General features: G+C 40.5%; 1 protein-coding gene across 2 annotated transcripts; it reads left to right on the top strand.

Annotated features, from left to right (window-relative positions):
• Positions 1 to 637: 637 nt before the first annotated feature.
• mapk14a (mitogen-activated protein kinase 14a) lies at positions 638 to 19,047 on the top strand. Of its 2 annotated transcripts, none has more exons than XM_088441188.1 (12): positions 638 to 1,022; positions 7,283 to 7,412; positions 8,819 to 8,877; positions 9,486 to 9,597; positions 9,693 to 9,722; positions 10,294 to 10,341; positions 10,444 to 10,558; positions 11,138 to 11,209; positions 13,191 to 13,270; positions 17,366 to 17,444; positions 17,565 to 17,738; positions 18,253 to 19,047. In XM_088441188.1, exons 1-12 carry the CDS (start codon positions 904 to 906, stop codon positions 18,315 to 18,317), a joined length of 1,083 nt encoding a protein of 360 aa, XP_088297314.1. In that variant the 5' UTR covers positions 638 to 903; the 3' UTR covers positions 18,318 to 19,047. The 2 variants fall into 2 exon arrangements, with proteins under 2 accessions (XP_088297314.1, XP_088297322.1); XM_088441196.1 differs by lacking the exon at positions 13,191 to 13,270 and adding an exon at positions 14,831 to 14,910.
• Positions 19,048 to 19,284: the final 237 nt, after the last annotated feature.

The following is a 19,284-nucleotide window of genomic DNA, read 5'->3' on the forward strand; positions in this document are numbered from 1 at the left end:
ACGTTTTGCAGCAGTCACTATAACACAGTAGGTTCCTTTAAGTTTCCGATTAATTTGCTCTTAATTTGAAAGTGTACTGTTTCTATCATGGCTTTAAAAATAATTAATTTACTAATAGCTGTAGAAACCCAGTTAAATTTCTCCCATACCCCTTGAAATGCCTTCACTAGACGTACCCCCGGGGTACTACTTCTATGTGAGAAACACTGAAAATCGAATGTTTTTCACAAGATGGGATGTTTTCCCGATCTACTGCAAAGAATAAAACAATATCAGTATTCAAGTCGAATATTACTTTTTTTTTTAAAGTTAGACATTTCTTAATTGCTATGCTTTATATATTACATAACTTGTACAGCGTTATTTAATTCATCATAATATAATTGTTCATTATACAGTGCTAATTTAAAAAGTAAACTTTATTTACAATTTTGGGTAATTTTTGAGAGGGTGAGATCAAAAGCATTTTCATTTATTTAAATAAGAAAGCTTAGTGTGAGATTTGAGTCATGGAATAAAGTCGTGAATCTCCTTTTGAAAAAAAAGCAAAATGTCCTCAGTCTCCGTCTTCAGCGAGAGACGTGAACGCAGCGCGAGAGTTTCGGTCAAGTTTGGGCAGTGGTTGGTCTCGCGAGATTTGGTGCCGTGTTGCAAACTGGGCAGAGTTGAGCTTCGAGTCGTCGAAAAACAAGAGAACGTTTTAGGACTGTGCGTGCAATCAAGCGGGGATTTTGCAACATTTCGCAAGAGGACTAGCATAACTTTCAAGTTTTTGCACGGCGAAGAGAGCCGGAAAGCGCCTGCTTTGATTGTGAGTTTGTAAGTTTTGGGGAAGTTGAAGTCCGGTCGGCTGCAGACCAGACCAGAGTGAGTCGACTTCGCAGCAGTTGGTGGTCCGCAGCAATGTCGCAGAAAGAGAGACCCAAGTTTTATCTGCAGGAGGTCAACAAAGCCATATGGGAAGTCCCGGAGCGCTATCAGAACCTGTCTCCGGTCGGCTCCGGCGCCTACGGATCTGTCTGGTAAGCAACTTTGTACTTTTAGCGTGTCACCCAACTTTAGCCAGCAACCCCCCCCCCCACCCCCCCCCCCCCCGCGCCCATTCATTTCAACGAGGCCTACACTCGCCGTGCTAAAGGTTAGCGTTCCTCGCCGATAGCATGAGTTGTCGGAAAACTTTTACATGGCATGGATTCATTCGTTTGCAAATGTTGAAGGATATAAGCTCAAACATCGTTACGCAGTAAGAATTGTATCGCTGAATATTTGTTCCAAATGCTATGACGTAGGGTAGCGTCACATAGCTGATTTGTGGACGCAGTGCAAATGCGAATTGAAATACGGTATCATTCATTTTCGGCAACAGAAGAATTATCACTTGCTTGGTGCACCTTAAAACTGTTACCTCGATTAGATTTTAAAAAATTTTCAAGTGATCCTGCATCTTCCTCTAAAGAGCATCAAAGAGCTACAGCTCAATCTGAACTCCACATTACTATCTTTGAATAAGATGATTATTATTATGATTAAGATACATTATTTGTTAATTAAAAAAATGAGACCCCGTTGAGATCCAGTCATTTCCTGCAGCACACCCCAGGCGAATTAAATCAATGCTAATGATGTGTACACTGTAAGACTATAAAGGCTGTAGTTCAGCTGTCTTCATTCCTTGTCCTCAAGGGCCTGTCTCTTGAATGTTTTGTATGTCTCCCGGCTACAACACACCTCATTAAAATGATCAGACCATCAGGGAGGTCTGCAGAAGCTGGATAATCATCTTGATCATTTGAGTCAGGTGTCCTGTACCTAATATATATATATATATATATATATATATATATATTGTCGTGCTGTTACCTTCCACGTGTGATGGCGAAGCGTGGGTGGACAGAGTCACACGACAAAAATAACTCCTTAGTGCACTTTACTTGTCTCCAATACGCACACAAGTTACACGCACGAGTGAACGTTTCGTTAACATACTCTACGTTGTTCTTGGCCTCTAGCTCGGGCACAGACAGCGCTGAGCAGTATCCGTGCAGTGAGCCGTGAGTACCAAAAAACAACCATAGAACAACAACTCGTCTCGCGATGACAACCGCGAACTGGACACGAATGTTGCATTCAATGACCAAACTTGGCTCGGAAAACCAAAACAAGAATTGATACACAAGTATAGGTCGCCAACATCTGAACTGCCTTACACTACCCCCCCTTTAGGAATACTGAGTCCCTTCAGTATCTGGTAATGTAATCAAAGTTGCTGAGTGTTAGTGAACTTTCTCTTAACATTTAGCTTTATTCTACTTGCAACTAGTGTCCAAATCTCTCTGGTCTATGAACTAGGCGACCACTTGATGTTTGAAAAGTCTCTGCCAATGAGTTGGTATCGCCTCGTCTTCTTCTTGGCTGAGCTGCTGAGGTGCTGGTCTGAGGTAATTCACATTGACCTTTGGACTCCATTGAACATGTGGTCGTCTCGCATGGACCTTTGGACTCCCCACCTGGATCGTATGGCAGCAGCAGTGGCAGTAGGGAAATGTCATTGTCAATGTCTTGGAACCCTGGGGGCTGGCAATGCTGTAGGACTTTGCTTCTCTGCCTCAAAACCCAAACGATGCATTCAGATGAAGGTCGAATGGTCATGGCTTGTCCCAGTGTTACTCTAGCCACACAGTAGTCCGATTCATCATCTCGCACAATCTTTGATGGCACAAGTTCATTTCCAATGAAGACCTTGCCACGGGCGTAGACAACAACATCATGCGCCTTCATCAAATCCAGCCCCAAAAGAACATGGTCCCTTATGGAAGCTACATGCACTTCCCAGGGAATAGTCTTGGATCCAATTTGAAAGGTCACTTTGAGTCCATGTTTAGCTTTCATGCCATCTCCAACTCCTGCATTCAGTAGATAGGTCTCATTTAGATCAGTTGGTGCAATGTTGCTTTTGAGGATACGCTGGTACAGTTCCTCTGAGATCACAGTGGTTTGAGCTCCAGTGTCCGCAACAGCCTGAGTTGGAATGCCATTTATAGTTAGAGGAATTTGTAGACTTTCACCTATCTTTTTGGTGCAGCCAATCTGCCGGCCTTGTAACTGGTGATCTGAGTCTACAACTGAGTTGTGTGAACCGCCATCCGATTGCAGCTGGAATTCTTGATGCTTGTCGCCATGTTTATGTGCAGTCATAGGGCTAATTGGTGTAACACAGTCTTTTCTTAAGTGTCCTGTTTCACCACACTTGAAACACGGGCCAGCTACCGCACGATTTGGGCTGGGTGTTTGCGAACGTCCTCTGCTTTGTTGCAGCTGCTGGTAGTTTTGCTTTCGTTCTGGACCTTGGCTTTGGGTTGGTTTGGGTTGTTGGTGTCCTGCATTTAGAGACAGGAGATTCCCAACTTGCAGCTGCAGACTCTCGAATTTGTTAGCAAGAGATTTCACTTCATTCATTAGCGTAACAAACTGGTCAAAAGTGACATACTGAGGAGTCTGAACCCTGCGGGATATCGCAGCAGTATCTTCAAGCATGTCTCCTTCATCAACCCATGCGATGCGCCTGGTTCGGTTCCTTAGCTCAGTTTCACGGCCCACTGTGGCTTTGAAGTTATGCTCATGGGCCTCCACAAACTTTTGTGCGTCAACAAAAGAGCTTGGCTCACGGTTCATGACTTCATAGGCCACCTTTTGGTTCCGTAAGCCCTTAAGAAAAGCATCGGTTGCCAGCTGGTCCTGAAGCTGAAGATCAACTCCTGGGTAGGCAAGTGTGACAAGGCGTCTCACCTCCTCAGCAAATTCAGCAGATGTCTCACGGCCCTGACGCAGTTCTCCCAGCTTCCTCCTTATTGTTGTTGGTGGATCCTTTTTTCCAAAACGTTGGGTGAGTTGCTCTACAAGTAGAACATAATCTTCCCTCGTGCGCTCAGGAAGTGAGCAGACATACCGCACTGCAGCGCCTCTCAAACATTCATGCAGCCTGTCCACTCGTTCCAAGGTACTCCATCCATACTTTCTGGCTTGGCGTTCAAATGGCATTAAGAAAGAGTCCCAGTCATCAGTTCCATCAAATATGGCTAATTTAGGTCTTTGAGGTTCTGGCATGTTGTTAAAATAGACTCCAGTATTAGGTTCCCTGCTTCCATAGGTGGTGTGGGCATGTGAGGTCTCGTGCGCCGTGTCTCTCACTTCTCGGCGTCCATTGTCAGTGTCCGGAACTCGCCTTGATGGTCTTGAGGTTCGAGATCTTTGATTTATCACTTCCAATTCGGCTGCAAAAGGAACACGATCTCTTGGCCTGGTTGGTCCATGAATAGATGCACTTGGTTCAAATGAATGGTTTTCCCCCATTGACTGCATTGGATTAATGTCTTCTCCACCTTGTGCAGTAGCAATTAATGCTGGGATCTGTGGTGCGGTTGGTTGTCCTGTTATATGTGAAAGGACAGGGGCCAACATCATTTGAAGGTGTCTTGCTTGTTGGTTCTGAGTTTCCAAGAGAGTTTGCAGCCATTTTGGAGCTATATCCGCCTCTGCTTGGCTTGCTGTTGCGCCTTGTAATTCCTCCGTCATTTTTGCTCAGTTTTTATTGTGTATTATGTCCACTTCGTCGCTACTTCCGCTCACGCTCTTATCGTGAAGGGGCGGACCGGAAGTTGTGTGCAGCGACGCTGCGACAGCTTGACAAGATCTCCTCTACTTTCCACGTTCAATTAGACGAACGGCAACGCGTTTTAGCTCGACTCCAGTTGTTAATCCGTTCGGAGCGGAGAGGAAAACAGTCTTTTCGATTCTTTACGGAATTATTTTGTAGAAATATCCCACTTCTGACACCAGTTGTCGTGCTGTTACCTTCCACGTGTGATGGCGAAGCGTGGGTGGACAGAGTCACACGACAAAAATAACTCCTTAGTGCACTTTACTTGTCTCCAATACGCACACAAGTTACACGCACGAGTGAACGTTTCGTTAACATACTCTACGTTGTTCTTGGCCTCTAGCTCGGGCACAGACAGCGCTGAGCAGTATCCGTGCAGTGAGCCGTGAGTACCAAAAAACAACCATAGAACAACAACTCGTCTCGCGATGACAACCGCGAACTGGACACGAATGTTGCATTCAATGACCAAACTTGGCTCGGAAAACCAAAACAAGAATTGATACACAAGTATAGGTCGCCAACATCTGAACTGCCTTACACTATATATATATATATATATATATATATATATATATGTAAGTATATAAAACATCCAACATACTGGCCCTCTAGGACCAGGATTGAAGACCCTTGATTCAGATGTCAGGCTGCAGGCAAATGGAAGCATTTGCCAACAAAATTTAAGTCAGTCCTAAGTGTTCTTTAGCCAAACAAACAAACAAAAAGATATACAAATTTAATTAAAAAAAAACACACACACACAAAACATTGAAATTCTAAATTTCATCAAATTGCAACCATTGATGCAAACAAATGGATCGACAGTCAGGTTAACCCATGCCACAAAAAACTGCCTGGTTACCCAAGCTTTTGCATCCACATCACAGGAAAGCTTTCTTTTAGCGCTTAATGGGAAGTGTTGAGCAGCGCGCACGTCAGCACTCGCAGCTTCCCCAAGTCGCATCGTGGAATGAGTGCAAGCCTTCCTGTTAAATTTTTATCGAACCACGCGAACGAAGCCTTGAAATCTAGTGGTAGGCCTTCTTGCTGTGATGTCCCTTTGCTTGAATTATCTTCGGATTGCCACTCACAAGATCACATATAATTTCCTTTGGGGAGGCTATATTGATAGCGCTTGATGGACTGTGATAACAGATTTGGGGATTGAAATTTCTATTTCCCTGAAGCTAGGGGTGCCGGCCACAGTGACTCTTTGTAGCCAGGATGCAGGGTACAGCAGCGAGGGCAAGATGGCGGAAGGAGGAGGAGGCCAGGGTTTTAATTATGTATCCCAGTTGAATTAAAAGTCCACTTTGGTGAAAGGCTGATAGGTATTTGTGGGTGTGGTTTCTCCAAAACAGAGAAATAAGGCACAGCGACCAACTAAACAGAGACATTCATACCAAACAAATTTAACGACGTGTACAACCTAGCATAGCGAAGCACGAGCTATTAAGGTTTGTTCATAAGCGTGTTAGTGTTTGGAAATAAGTACCTCTCGCATGAGTGACAACTCACCTATGAGGAGTCATGAATTCTAATTAGGTCAGACGTAGCATAAGAACTGCTCCTCTGCTGTCTCTATTACACTCTCTCTCTCTCTTCATCACTCGTTCGACCGCAAAACCCTCGCCAAGATGGCCGAACTTTGCCTGTTGCGAATATCAACATGGGTCTTTTGTACAATGACGCTGGGGACAACGAGAAAGTTGTACACTAACGTGCTGCACAGTGCAGCACAGACGATAGGATAGCGGGACAATGAATGTGAAGGATTCTGACCAATGGGAGAGCAGGATACTGGTGCAGTGGTATGGCGCATTTAATGCATGTAGGAATTTCAAGTTTTCTCTTCGAGCATGCAGTCTATTTTTTTCCAAATACTTTTTTTTAATTTTGTATCAGTGCAATATCGAATTACCAAAATATTTGATAGCGGCAGCCAGGCTTGTGTATGAAATGTGCTGCATAAATAAAGCGGCCTTCGCCTGCCTGTAGCAGGGCACATTTTGACAAACATTCGTCTGGTCACCAGCATATTTAGACAAACAATGGAGTGGTCACCAGTGAGTTACAAACACTTAGATGAACAAAGAACTTGTTGCCATTCAATACAAAGGCACGTAATTCTAAACCATGGGCTGGGAATACCAGGGCTCATTAAGACAAACCATGATTCCCACTTATACAACCCCAGGCACTGTGGGAGTCTGATGAAATGAGCATGTTTTGTGAATGTGGGAGGATGAAAATCAACTAACATGGTTTTGGAATGTGGGAGGAAAAATCTACTTGAAGCATGAGGAGGACATCGCACAAGGAAGCCATAGCCGAGACTGAACCAGATGTCCAATATTACACAGTGATATTTTAATTCCAAAACAATCAAGTGATGATCAATTTTCCTCACAATCGAAGGACATGCTATTATTGGCTTCACTGGTATGACTATTACTCTTAGGCTTCAGTTTTCTATGATAGCACAATCTGGCACGCTAGCTAGGGGAAGCAATGATGTGTAGACAGCGAGTTTTCTGCTGATGCTGTCTTTTTTTTTTCCTTCGCTGTGCCTTCTGCAAATGATTTTCAAAGGCATTGTGCAAATGTTTATTTTCCCAACAGCTCTGCTTATGACGTGAAGAGCGGATTAAAACTGGCTGTGAAGAAGCTCTCTAGACCCTTTCAGTCCATCATACATGCCAAGCGCACCTACAGGGAGCTGCGTTTGTTGAAGCACATGAAGCATGAAAACGTGAGTCTGCTGATTTGGTTTTTCTCAGTTTGTGTGTTGTGATTCATCCATGTTGTCAATTTACTCTAGCAATCTTAAAAAAAACAAACAACAACAACAAATCTCAGGGGTCTACAGACGATTACTTTGACTTCATGTATGGTTTGTGCTCTGACATGCAACTATCACCCATTGTACCAGTGTGCGCCTTTTCAAATCATGCCCAATTAATTGGTTTTGTTTACACATGATTTACGTGAAAAAAATAAAAATATAAAAAGGAAGAAATATATCATGTGTAGGTGGGGTATAAACCCATTACCGGCTTATTGGAACGGTCTCCATAGTAAAAGCATCAACAAAAATATTTTCTAACTGATTAAATTATTGTTGCCACATTAAAGGTGCATTAAAGATGTGACCAATTTCTTGCTAAACCTCTACCGGCGTGATGGAACGCTCGTGCCTTGCTATTTGATTTGTCGCGTCAGCTTTTCTTACCTTTGGATTAAAAGTGAAGCCAGTGGTCCGTTGCCTTCTCCTTTCATCAAATGCCGTTCCGATGTTTACTTTTGTCATTCTGCTTTCACGGAAGATGGAAATATAGACTTTTCCAATCTCTGGGTCTGGGAGTAACTCCAAAATAAAATCCTTCCATTGATGTTCATTTCATGCTTTACGTCCCGTGTTTTATTTTGAAGCTTTGATTTGAACAATTTGAACATTTTTTTTTTCCCAATCATCAAGTTGTGGGCCGTATACTGTGACATTTGTTAATATCTGTTGTTGGTTTTTGCTCACGTCTTGTAAATGCAGTACATATGTATATCGCAGCCATAGTTGTTGTTTGCGTTTGTCTTGAATGTTTAAGGACTGAACTGGGACAATCAGAGTGGTATAAAGCTGACTTCCCACATTCCTTGAATGCAGCATTGAAATCTGCTGCTCAAAATCAAACTATTGAAGGTGTCTTAATAGGCTTATTGTGGTTGTTGCCGTGACAATGTCAGAACTCCGACACATCATGGAATTAATTTCATTTCCTTCATTTTCATTCATAGAGACAAAGATGCAGTTAATAAATACAAATTTGTATTCCATGATTTGACTTCACGGTATTGTAATAAAACTGTCCTCGAGTGATAAAAACATGTTGAAGCTTTGAGGCATGTCTGAACACATAAACGACTTTAAACATCAATGTACATATTTTAAGAATGTTTAAATTAAAAAATTTCCAATGCAATACATTTAAAAAAATGTGGAGTGGTTGCCCCATAGGTTCCACATTTTCAAGGCAAAAGGGCCTCTCTTATAAAAAATAGACCGCCTCCTACAGATTTCTTGTGGGATGTGCAAGCCTGTAATCTAGCTGGTTACCCTCTCTGTCCTGCATTGTGGATTTGATTGGATGCTTCTGTTTGCAGGTAATTGGCCTTTTGGATGTTTTCAGCCCCGCCACCTCTCTGAAAGAGTTCACAGATGTGTAAGTTCAGCACGTTCAAAAAGTGTTTGGATGCAAATTACGCCTGTTTATTCGAACATTCACATTGGAGACCAGGGCTATTACTATCAATGTACTGCTCAATAATAACGTCTTGGTTAGAAGATTGTCTATGCATTAAATAAGCTCTTACAGCTGTGACCATTGGCGCATGGCACATGGTCTGCTAACTGTTGAATAGGCATGCCCCCCCCCCCCCCCCCCCCTTAAAAATAGCCTGCAGAGTCAGAATGTTGTGTGCCGTGTGCTTTACAAAAATGACAAACATGAGCTTGCTAGCTGTAATGCGGCCTAATTAAATACATCATATTTATTGTACTTTAAGTACCTCAGGTGTCCTAAATTATAAATCATATTTAATGCCAGTGGCTGAATATATAGTATCATTTCATGCATAATGGTCTTTTGACCTCTAATGTAGCACATCTATAAATTTAATGTGAGATTTTGTTTTATATGATACTTGATGATTAGGCCTCCATTATTTTTATCGGTGTGTGTTCTTCCTTGTCATACCATTTGTGTGAGAAAATGCCGTGGCCAAACCAGTTTGGTCATTTTTATTCATTAAATGTGTCGCTAATCGACAGGTACCTTGTAACTCACTTAATGGGCGCAGACCTCAACAACATAGTGAAATGTCAAAAGCTGACAGACGACCATGTGCAGTTTCTCATCTACCAGATCCTCAGAGGGCTGAAGGTAAGTTTTCTTGTGCACAATTATACGAGCAGCCATGAATGAAACTAAAGTCGTTATGCACATTAATGTCCATCTTTTCCATTGTGTCTCCTCAGTACATCCACTCAGCAGACATTATTCACAGAGTAAGTGCAAAGTCGTTATGTCCCTTTATCCTAATTCAGCGCAAGTTGTTCTCATAGCTGACATATAAACACAGAGAAGGAAAACATGCAAATGTTTTATCTGGAGTACAAAAAAGCATTTGAATAAGATTATTGTTGTGATCTTAAAATAAACTGTATCCATATGTGCGTAGGTATCACCATTTTTAATCCGATCTTACCATAAGACGAGCCATAAGCTTACGCATAAACAACTTTGTAAAATATTTGTGACTTGAATTTTGTACATAATTGCGTCTAGTGGATAACCAAGTTCTACTTTGTTTGCGTTATTAGTGTATCAGTGTACATCAGCAATGATGCACTTGAGCTACTAACACTGCCCCCCCTCAGCAAAAAAAAAAAAAGTTTTAAAATAAGTCATCAGACTAACAATATAGACACGATTGATTAAATATCCTGCCCTGGAATTCAATATTATTTTGATATTATTTTTTTAATAATAGATTTTAAATGACTAAACTTTGAATAGAATTAATGTATTTCTAAAGTGAACATGAATTTTGGCCTCATGGTTATTTCTCCTTGTCAGGACTTGAAACCCAGCAACCTGGCAGTAAATGAGGATTGTGAGCTGAAGGTGAGTCATCTATATGAAGCACACAATGTTTCTGTGTCTATTAATGCTATCTTGGATCCATTTTTTTTTCTTTCTTTCTAAACCACTGACTTGACCTGACAGATTTTGGACTTTGGCTTAGCGCGGCACACCAATGATGAGATGACCGGGTACGTGGCCACCCGCTGGTACCGCGCCCCAGAAATCATGTTGAACTGGATGCACTACAACATGACAGGTAAAGTGGCAAAAAAAAAAGAAAAAACCCACAAAAGAAAAACTATGTTACGTTATAAAAATATGGTAAAGTAACATAAAAATTACGGGATGTTTTTTTAAATGGTGCAGTATCAATAACACTTGCAAAATAAGACATTGACCAGTTTACCTTTTTTGAAGTTTCTCATAGGGCTGAATGATTTAGAGCATAGGTGTCAAACTCAAGGCCCGGGGGCCAGATCCGGCCCGCCACATCAATTTATGTGGCCCGCGAAATCCTGAGAAAACTTCAAGTTTCTGTTTAAAATACTAAATTTGCAAGTTGTCCTCAACTTTTAAAAATTTGGGGGTAAAAATAACAAGCATTTTTTCTTCCCAATATCTCTTTTGTACAGATTTTACCGGGCTCTTATTTCAAAACTAGTTAGAAGTGTGACAAACACACCTAAAATTGATTTGATTTCACAAATATACCGGCCCTCTGACAAAAATTATAACTACAATGCGGTCACCTGATAAATATGAGTTAGACACCCCTGATTTAGAGAAAGATCGTTTATTGTCACTGCTAACCCGTTCTTGTGTGTGCGTGTTGCAGTGGATATTTGGTCGGTGGGCTGCATCATGGCAGAACTTCTCACAGGAAGAACTCTGTTCCCAGGAACGGACCGTATCCTTCAATGGGGGTGACCCTCTAAGTGGCAACACTGCGTGTCAGCTGTCTGTTTTGTGAAAGAACTTGTCTGTGCTTTTCCCCTCCACATGTGAGACAGCCCGAGGTGTTAATGCCTGCGTAGGCGCACATTTTCCTACTTCCCTTCAATCCCCGCACTCTTCACTTCTGTGTTTCACTTGCATTTTTCTCATCATGCACTTGACCACAGGCTGTCTCGACTGGTGGGACGGGAATTAACTGGCAATGATTTAAAGATGCGGCACTTTTATTTTGACGGTCACTTTATTTTAATGCAGGTTCGCAATGCTGTTGGGGATTTTCTAATGTTGATTTTTGAAATCTCAGAGTAATTACTGTTGAAGGGCTTACATCAGAGGGTTTGGACAAAAAGAAAGGCCACACTCAAAACTTTTCTTACCATTAGAATTATTTATGCAGCCTTATTAATCCAAACATCACATTCTAATTAATACCGTGTTTGTGGAATAGAATTTCAGCAGCAAAAGCCACCTGTTTTTTTGTTTTGTTTTGTTTTGTCTATCTCAGGTTGCAGCCATTTTGTCAGTGGCTGTCGCCTGAAAATGTCACCTACAGTTGTTCAGAGCTCTGAGAAATTGTGATATCGTTTTTAGGTGACAGCCAAAGGCAAAAGGGGCGGCCCTTGAGAGGGATTATCAAAAAAATGTTTAAACAAAAATCAGATTTTGTTTTTCTGTGACTGGGCCGTTGGATGTGAATGAAGAAGCTGTTTGCAAGGAAAGCGTCGCATCCCACCAGTTGAGAATATCTGAACGGTTTGCTCTATTGTTTGGGCACCGCTTGAGCCTGATATCATTACACATCTTTGCCTGAGGCCGATCCTGGCCATGCCGTCTGCGTGGGCGTCCTTATCTCTTGACTGCTCTCAGAATGATGCCACAGGACCTTCTCAATTTTTTAATGTTTTTTTTTTCCTCCTTGTCTCCCCTCTTTTGCACTCCCACCTCCTTTCCTTTTTGTCCCCCACTTATCTTCTTCCTTCTCAGCTTTCTCTCCCTTCCTCCTCCCATCCTCCACCGCCATTAGTAATCCACCTCAGTGTACTTCTTTCCTCCCTATCCTATTCCTCCTATTTCTGTCTTACTCCTTTTCCATGTCCTTTGTCATGTTTCTTCTTTTCCTTTTTCCCCCTTTCCTCTACTTTATTTTTTCTTTCTGTTTTATTTTTTTCCACTTTAGTATTGTATTCCGTTTTCACCTCTTTTCACTTTCTTAATCCTCTCTTCTTTTGCCTACCTTTCTCTTACTGCTACTTTCTTTTCCTTTTTTCTTCACTTCATCCTTCTTCACCTCTTTCTCTGTTCTTCCCCTTTTTCTTAAACTTCCTTATTATTTCCTTTAACCGCTCCTTCTCCTGTTTAACTTTTCCATCTATCCTCCTTCTCCTCCATATTATTATTGCTCCTCCTCATCTTTTTGTGTCTACACCTTCCTCCTTGCTATCTTGTTGATCTTCCTATCCCATCCTGCCTCTTCAGCCTCCACCATTCCTTCTTCATCCTGGACCCCCTTTTTTTCTCCTTGTCTTTCCCTACCTTTTCCCTATTTTTTTCTTAGTGTCTACCTCATAATTCTACTCAACCACCCACTCTCCACCCCTTTTTTTTCTTTCCTCACCTGCACCACCACCTCTGCTAGTTTTTGCATCTTTCAGCAGCAAGTGGTTACCGCTGTTTATTCAACATCTCCTCCTTCCTCCCCGTCATGTCGTCCTTTTTCTCCTTGTCTTGCTTTTACTACTACTTTTTTTTTTTCTCCAAACTCACCACCTACTTTCCCCTTTCCGCTCTCCACAATGAGGCCTCTCGATGCATCTACCTTCTCTGTTGACACGTTTGTAGAGTAGCAGCATGGCAAGGAGGCCGAAGACTCCCGGGCAGGTCCCGTTGTCCCGCAGTCCTGTCTGCCAACGTCTTCCTTTAACACGTGCCGATAGATATCGATCAGTTGAAGCTAATCATGCTGCTGGTCGGAACGCCGGGGCCTGAGCTCTTGATGAAAATTTCTTCAGAGTCTGTGAGTTGCCGACGACTCCGGGGCTTTTGCTCGGTGACACTTATTTCCCTGCGTGCTGCCTCACTGACGGCATGTTGTAGCCTTATTTAATCAAAACATCGAGGCTTTGTTGGGAATCGCTCACTGAACCATTTTGTGATCAAGTTTGAATGTGTAGGGAGTATGTACTGTAGTGCCCTTAATACGGCCTGTGAATAACCTGGAAAAGCAATATGTCCCATGGTGCCATGTCAACTCTCAGGAGTTGTGGTGTCAAAGAAGGGAAATTCATCAGCTGGATGCAATGAGTGCTTTGTTTGTGTTGATTTTATAAAAGGGACTAACCCAAGAAATTAGTTTATAAAATAACCAAATGAAATATGCAAAATCTAAAAAAAAAATTGACCCGTCAGACTTTTCATACTCAAGGCCAAATCTAAGTCCAGCAATGCATGAAACAATAACTGCAAATATCTAAACAATGTGGGCTTTTTGTCAATCTATACAATCTGACAACAATAATATATATTTATTTAAGGGATTAAATCACTTTTGCTATGAGTAGTAGTAGTAGTATTATAGACACTGTAAGTGTCTAGATGGACTATTTATTGTAGTAGTAGTAGTATTATTACTACTACTACTACTACTACTACTACTACTACAACAATAAATAGTCCATCTAGACACTTACAGTATGATTACAATACATAATCAAATAACTAAGATTTCGTCAGTGACTCAAAGAACAAAGTTGCCTTTGTTATACATCATTCTTACCACATTTACCTAAAAAAATGATTACTTGTAAATTATTCCCCTTTATACTTGCATTAAATCTCTGAACAAAAATGATATTCAGAGCCATAATATACCATTTTATTTTCATTAGTCATTAGAACTTCAATGGGTTTCCACACATCTTTCATGTAATGGGTTCAAGTTTTCCTAGTTTGGAAACATTGTATTGGGAGGGCCTATTCCAGGCCAATGCTGAGTGGCCAGACTTGGTTATGTTGCCAGGCAAGCTGTGAAACCAAGGGGAACATTTTTTTTGCAAATACCTGAATCTGTCAATGTCTAAATTTTATGAAATTATGGAATGCAAATTGACAGGACTATACATCAGCAAATATGGTCATGATGTACCACTCTGAAAGTTCGTGACCAAATCCTGTGAAATCCGACAAACTGTAAAAAGGTCTCAATAATTACCATGAAAAGTCCAACATTAGACGTTAAGATGCCTTGTTGTAATGATCTGGAAGCAATGACGTGCGTAGTGTTTCAAAACTATTATTTCGCTGATGAGTGCACTATAAAGGTTACGTAAAAGAATATTCTTGGTTAACAGAGAGTGAATGATTCCCAATACACCCACAGTGTGTTTGATGGTGGTGAATATTGGCTTTACTGGATCTCTCACGCTTGCCTTTTGTCTTCGGCTGCTTCCATTCCGTCCCTTTGGCTTTCGAGCATGAAGTTGTGCTTCTCAGTGTAACAGCGGTGTTGCATTGAGAAGAGGCTTGCCTAACCAACTCCGCCCCTATCGCTATACTCCCCTTGACACCAGCCTCGTAGACATAAACCAGCTTCAGCAGATAATGCGGTTGACGGGAACGCCGCCAGCGTCACTAATAAACAGGATGCCCAGCCATGAGGTGAGCACGTGGGCCAGTTGTTCACTAATTGGGGGACTGTGAGCGGTCGCTTGGGCTCCGCAAAACAATTTGCAACAAAACAATGATATGGTATCGTTTAGAGCTGCAGCTAAAAATGATTCATTTGGGCCAAATTAAAGATCTTAAAGGATCAATCAATCCCTGTTCATTCAAATGACAAATTTGAATTAATGTTGCCCTATATAAGATCATTGCTCAGTTGGCCAAGACCTGAACTTTTAAAATGTCTTTCTTTTCCTGTTAAACTTTGACTTAAATATTGTAGTATTTTTTTTTTTCCTGTAAATTAAAAAAAAAACAAAAAAACTTGATTTTGTGACTTAAATTGTAACCTTAACAAACTTCGGTCTTAAATAGCTCTCTCGCTCTGTCTCTTTCACTCTCTCTCTCTCTCTCTCTCTCTCTCTCTCTCTCTCTCTCTCTCTCCATATATATATATATATATATATATATATATATATATATATATATATATATATACACACACATACATACATGAAATCTTCAATTTAAATCAACTGAAATTTAGATTTAAAATATTTTATATACCTGGCGATGACTGAGACAAGACAAGATTGTGAAGAGAGTGCTGTTGAGTTAAAAATTGATTTTGTTATTGTACACCGCCTGAATTATACTGAGATCTATGTCCAACAGCACGCTATGCTATGCTGTCTCCACTGTTTACATGAGGTAGCAAGTGCTGAAGACAGATTCAAGTTATGCTTCAGGTCAAATGATCACAAAATGACCATGATAATTTCGGTTGATTTAGTTTGAAGGTGCCATAGAGACATCGGGGACTGCACAGTGAAGCTGAGGCAACAATGCGAATGCATCACCCCAAAGTTATGGTTTGGTGTCCAATCGGATGATGCGGCCACGCTCGGGCTTATTTTCTTGGCATTTGGGAATTGCTTAATTATCTGTGATGCCTTAACCACTATTTTAACTGCTGAGTGTCTTCGCTGTTATGTTTTTTGGTGTTAGGTAGTATACCGTAAGAATTACATATTTATTTGCCCCTGCTCACAATAAACAATTTAGTCGCCATCTGACTAAGGTTATTTGGCATATGACCGATTATACCGTAATGTTAGAAACCCAAACTCAACTTTTTGTCACATTTTTTGCAGTGCAGTCTAGGGCTCAGTTTGACCTTAAAACTTTTTTTTTTATGGAACCAGGGAGCTGCCAAAATGGAGTAAACCAGTGTACTGACAAACCTATCCATTTTGTTTTGCAAGTTCATTCAAACATCACAGACTTCAGTAAGTGAAGTCTGTGCAAACATTTTTGAATGTTTTAAAATGTACTTGATATTCAAATATCCTTGCAAATTCGTCCAAATGTTCATGCCGGTTAAATGCCAAAAGCATTTTCTATTTCCATAATGCCACATGGTGTTGACAAGCATACTCTATAGCGTTATGGGAGAAAAAATGTTTTTAACATTTAGATTGCCCGTTTTTTCAAACATATTTGCAAGTATGTTTGACTGTTTTTGAGAGTATGTTTGAACCCGTTCAAGTGAACGTATTTGAAAATTCTTTCAAATGCTATTTGCCAAATTTGTTCAACATACTTGTGAATGTGTGGAAAGCTGCCCTCTTCCATAATTTCTGAAATATCAATTAAAATCGTTGTTAGAAAATAACTTATACGTGTTACTTTATGTTGTTTGTTCCTTCTTAGAGTTCCGTGACTTGTCTTGATATACTTTGAAGCTTGTTTTTATGAGCACATCCCTGCATTAAATTGCATCAATTTTCACCCAAATGGTATTCTGGTATTAAATATCTTTTTTAATAGATAGTAAAAATAAGTATTTCTTCTAAGAAAAAAAAAAAAAAAAACACCTGTCCTCAAAACTTCTGTCTCATTAAATGGTTCGTCAAATCGCATGCCTCCGCTGGTTCTTAGTGTTGTCCTCATAGCATTGATGTCCACGTTATTTTTAACTTTCCGTATTCTCCTATGTTTCCGTATTTAAAAGAGTGAATTGCAGAGTGAAAGCGCAAACGTTAGGTTAAAAGGATCCGGCGTGGATTTATGCTTGATCAGTGTATGATAGATACCATATCTGACAGTTTTTAGGGAGATTGTGTTTTTTTTTTTTTTTCATCATCGGACCCCATTCTTACTGCGCAAAACAATCAGAACATTATTCTGTCATGTTATTTACTTTCAAGCCGATATTAAATTCCCTTTGAACTAAGAAATATGTTTATAAAAACAAACTCTAATAAAATAAACGGGTCCAGGAGATATAAACCCGAATAAATTGTTCATATAGATGAATTGTCCACCCATAGAACTAAGCGAGTAGAAACAAGAAAATGCATGGAGGATTACTCAGTATGCATGTATTTGAAGTGTGCAACATGTTGCTGCTTGTGTGAAGTTGTGACAGACCTGTTTTTATTTTTCCCAGGCAAGGAACTACATCAGCTCGTTGCCACACATGCCCAAGAGGAATTTTGCTGACGTGTTTATTGGTGCCAATCCACAAGGTAATTTGGCTCCTCGGCAACACTTAATTTTGTTTGTTTTTAAGATGGGAATAATGCCAAATCCTTGATCCTAAAAAGTCCTGAATGCTAATATACATTCGCTTTTCATTTGTGATACAGCTGTCGACTTGCTGGAGAAAATGCTGGTTCTGGACACAGACAAGCGAATAACAGCAGCCGAGGCGCTGGCCCACCCATACTTCGCTCAGTACCACGACCCCGACGACGAGCCGGAGGCCGAGCCGTATGACCAGAGCTTCGAGAGCCGCGATCTTGAGATTGAAGAATGGAAACGTATGTCGATAGTCTTCTTTCTTGAGAAAGTTAATATTGTGTCTATAATTATGATGTCATTATTTTCCATGCGCATTTAATACCTTTAAAACATCTTTTGTCCATTTGCAGTCAACTAAAACTGACAGCACATGTGCTAAAGGTTTGTGTCACGACCAATCACGGCTTAAATGTTTTTTGGGTTTGGCCACGTGACGTTTGCAACCTGAGCTGTGATTGATGGTTACCTGAGCTCTGAATTTATGTGTGGCCGACCTCCATTGCTTTTTTAGTAGTTATCAACTATACATGGATTATCACAAGGCCTTTTTGATGTTTGATCATAGAAATCAATCAATCAATCAAATTTTATTGATATAGCCCTAAATCACCGAAGTCTCAAAGGGCTTCACAGAATGAAAAGAGGTCATACAGAGACTTCTTTTCAGTATAGGGTACATAACAATGTTGAATGTTGAATGTACTCTTTTCAGTTAAATAGGATGACAACTACAGCAGTTTTCATGATTTGCAGGTTTAACCTACGAGGAGGTGTGCAGTTTCGAGCCACCCATCTTTGATGAGGATGACATGGAGTAACGGGATGTGGATCCCGCCACAGAAACATCCAACAATTTGTACATTTTTTTGCATTAGTCTCTCCAGACACAGCAAGTGCCAACCTGCCGTTGGCAAGGCTTTTGCTCCCAGAGGAATACATCAACCACTAAATATGATGACACTTCTCATCATCGGTGAAACAATTTAGATTTTCATCTCGTCTGTTTTGGCAAAATCATGTTTTGACTCACCACTGTGACACTTGGATGCTGAAGAACTTGGGCCTTTATTGTGCTGTGTTGTACTCTCGCAAGTATTTTATCATTGAAAAAAAAAAGGAACTGTTTATCGACTGCTCAGCATGTGATCATTTTTATCCAGCATTCTGTGTTTGACCGTGAAGGTTTACAATATTTGCTAATTCAAGGTTAAGCGACATATCTATCATTTTACAAATCAGTGTATATTTCAAAAAGGGCTTCACATATGTATGTGTGTGACATATGTATGTGTCATATTTATAATAAAATGCGCATCACTGTCCATAATCTGTGCAAACATCTTGTTTGCAAAGGTAGTTTATTGCTTTGTAAGCGTTGTAATGCGGCAATTTAAATACTGCTTACGCAAATGTGTAAAAGAGCTATTTCAGATCTATTTATACTTTTTGGAGGATGTATTTATAAATGAGAACTCCCATCTATTTTCAGTCCAACCGAGTAACAACTTGTGTCATTTGATAAGCAAAATAAAAACTATTTTTAAGACATTTTGTTTTTATGTTTTCATTGTTAAATGTGAAGTGTGGGAAATCTATTAAAAAAATGTCTTTTCACATTTCGTCTGAGCTTTTACATATATTTTTAAAACAGCAAAGGGTCACTTTGACCATGAACTCTTGGTGGTGCGAAATGAACACAAGCAGGGGATTAAGTGATGGTTTTATAGACGCGAGAATTTAGAAATTAGAAATGTTTCCAGTGAAGTTTTTGTGACTTCCCTTTAT

Source organism: Hippichthys cyanospilos, chromosome 2, assembly GCF_059441005.1.
Source record: "Hippichthys cyanospilos isolate Australia breed blue-spotted pipefish chromosome 2, RoL_Hcya_1.0, whole genome shotgun sequence".
NCBI classification, from domain to species: domain Eukaryota; kingdom Metazoa; phylum Chordata; class Actinopteri; order Syngnathiformes; family Syngnathidae; genus Hippichthys; species Hippichthys cyanospilos.

Coding starts and splice junctions, on each gene's coding strand:
- mapk14a (XM_088441188.1), top strand. CDS start 904: ATGTCGCAGAAAGAGAGACCCAAGTTTTATCTGCAGGAGGTCAACAAA. Junction 9,723..10,293: donor CAGCAGACATTATTCACAGA/GTAAGTGCAAAG, acceptor TCTCCTTGTCAG/GACTTGAAACCCAGCAACCT. Junction 10,342..10,443: donor ATGAGGATTGTGAGCTGAAG/GTGAGTCATCTA, acceptor TTGACCTGACAG/ATTTTGGACTTTGGCTTAGC.